Source organism: Trichophyton rubrum (genome assembly GCF_000151425.1).
Source record: "Trichophyton rubrum CBS 118892 genomic scaffold supercont2.6, whole genome shotgun sequence".
Classification (NCBI taxonomy): Eukaryota; Fungi; Ascomycota; class Eurotiomycetes; order Onygenales; family Arthrodermataceae; genus Trichophyton; species Trichophyton rubrum.
In genome coordinates this window covers 1,186,414-1,188,473 of record NW_003456423.1, presented here as the reverse complement: position 1 = coordinate 1,188,473, position 2,060 = coordinate 1,186,414, and the positions used below count along the sequence as shown (strand labels likewise).

General features: G+C 48.5%; 1 protein-coding gene across 1 annotated transcript; it reads left to right on the top strand.

Annotated features, from left to right (window-relative positions):
- Window positions 1-604: 604 nt before the first annotated feature.
- TERG_05847 (uncharacterized protein) lies at window positions 605-2,021 on the top strand (the record flags this gene model as incomplete). The annotated part of the gene is made up of 5 exons (XM_047748509.1): window positions 605-778; window positions 848-1,220; window positions 1,294-1,411; window positions 1,501-1,966; window positions 1,992-2,021. 5 exons carry the CDS (start codon window positions 605-607, stop codon window positions 2,019-2,021), a joined length of 1,161 nt encoding a protein of 386 aa, XP_047604492.1.
- Between the last annotated feature and the right edge of the window lie 39 nt (window positions 2,022-2,060).

The window sequence follows — 2,060 nt, the reverse complement described above, 5'->3', positions numbered from 1 at the left end:
GCATGAACGGCCGCCTCAGTCTGGAACGGAGTAAATTTACTTCGTCCCGAGCCGTCAAATATCTCCTGACAAGCTTTCCCACGAACCACGAATCTGAGATCTACGGCTTACGAGGCGTCACATCAGATGAAATGAGGGGGAAATATTCACAGACTACCCGCTATTGCGGTAGCGCGCAACAGGACCCGTTATCTAGTCACCAGGCGCTTCAGAATTTGAGGACATTATTTGGCCTGTATGTCTTGGGAACGTCGAGAATGATCTTCGCCGTCTGGGTATAGCGCTGAACCAAGACTATACCCTGCCAACAGGAGAGAAAATACGATCATACCAGCATAAATCCCAGGGTCTGCTTCTTTAGTGGCAAACGCCTTGCAGAAATGAATATTACCACGAGCCAGGACGACGATCTTCCACTTTCATATAAGATGGTTCCGTTGCTCCGTAGCCCCCATCATGGAGACGGACTCAACCTTCCTTTTCATCCCTTTAACCGCCATCGCCATTGATGAAGGTGTTCCACTGTCCTTAACGGATTTGCTTAGGGTCTAGTTGCTGGAGAGGCCAGCTGTCCTCAGGGTGCTATTCACAAGCATACAGCAATATGATACTACCAGAGGAGCCTCCGGATGGTGATGTTAACAAAGGCCATATCATCATCATTCTAACTTGGACTGGATTCAGCATATCTCTTCTGCTTGTCATAGCTAGAATATGGACGCGGGTCAAAGTCGTGAGAGCGTTTGGCTGGGACGACGGATTTATTATACTTGCTCTGGTAAATATATTGTCTCGTCGGAGGAGGAGAGTGTGAGTCTCTAACACGGTGTTTCTTTCTATCATCTAGGCTTGCGCTGTGGTCAACGCTGCGATGATTACCACCAGTATAGTCCACGGCACTGGGCGACATCAATTTTATCTCACCAAAGAGGAAGCAATGCAAGCAGATAAATACAATTGGATCTCTCAAGGGTTCCACGTTGCATCTACGAACTGGGCCAAAGTATCTATCATGTTATTCCTCCTGCGCATTATTGGCCATGCAACTCGACAAGCTCCTTACTTCTACGGCGGCATGGTATTTCTGTCCGTCGTCAACTTCGTCTGTATCTTCACCATCTATGGCCAATGCATGCCTGTGGAGTCATTATGGGATCACAGCATCAAAGGAAACTGCTGGAATCCTCGAATCCAGAGAGATTTTGCGTTTTTTACCGGAGGTTAGTCTGGCTCGCATGTCCCGTTTTGAATGTCAGAGCTTTCAAATTGCTAACCGAACTTCATTCTCCACAGCCGTTTCGGCCGCGTCAGATCTTGCACTGGCCATTTATCCCGTGCGGTTGATATCGAAACTGCAAATGCCGCTCCGAGTGAAACTTGGCTTGGCGGCCATCTTTGCACTTGGATTTGTGTAAGTTATACACTGCATCTGGTATCCTTTTTTATTCTTTCCCATTGCCAGTGACGCTTGTTGCTCACCATTGTTGTTCTGCTGTTTAGAGCGGTGGGTGCTTCTGTCGTCAAGACAATATTTCTTTCGCGCCTCTCTGCCCGTGCAGACTACTCGTGGAACACGATAGACCTCGTTTTCTGGCTGTGCATTGAGCAATATCTGATCATGATTGCTGCCTGTATCCCAATGTTGGGTCCACTCGTCAGACTCATCCTCAGAGAGGCCACCTCCCGAGCAACCGGGTCATCAGGGTCAACGTCATGGCCCCGTAGCATGTTACGAAAGCCTGCAACGAAAAGAAAGCCACTTCCATATTGGGCAACTGACATCAGTTTGTATGGGACCAAGGAAGAAGGGACAACGATATATGGAGTGAACCCAAACATGAAGACCCGTTGCTACCCTCTCAATTCCTATCACAGTGGCGTCGAGCAGCAGACAACTACCGAGAGTCAGGAGGCCATTGTCCAGGGTACAGATGGCCAGAGAGACGCCATTGTCAAAGTCAGCGAGGTGCATGTCAAAATCGAAAGTCTAGAGCCGGACCGGAGATCTTCACGCTCGGTGACGTTTGAAAACAGTGCTATTACAACGAATCCTGATGAAA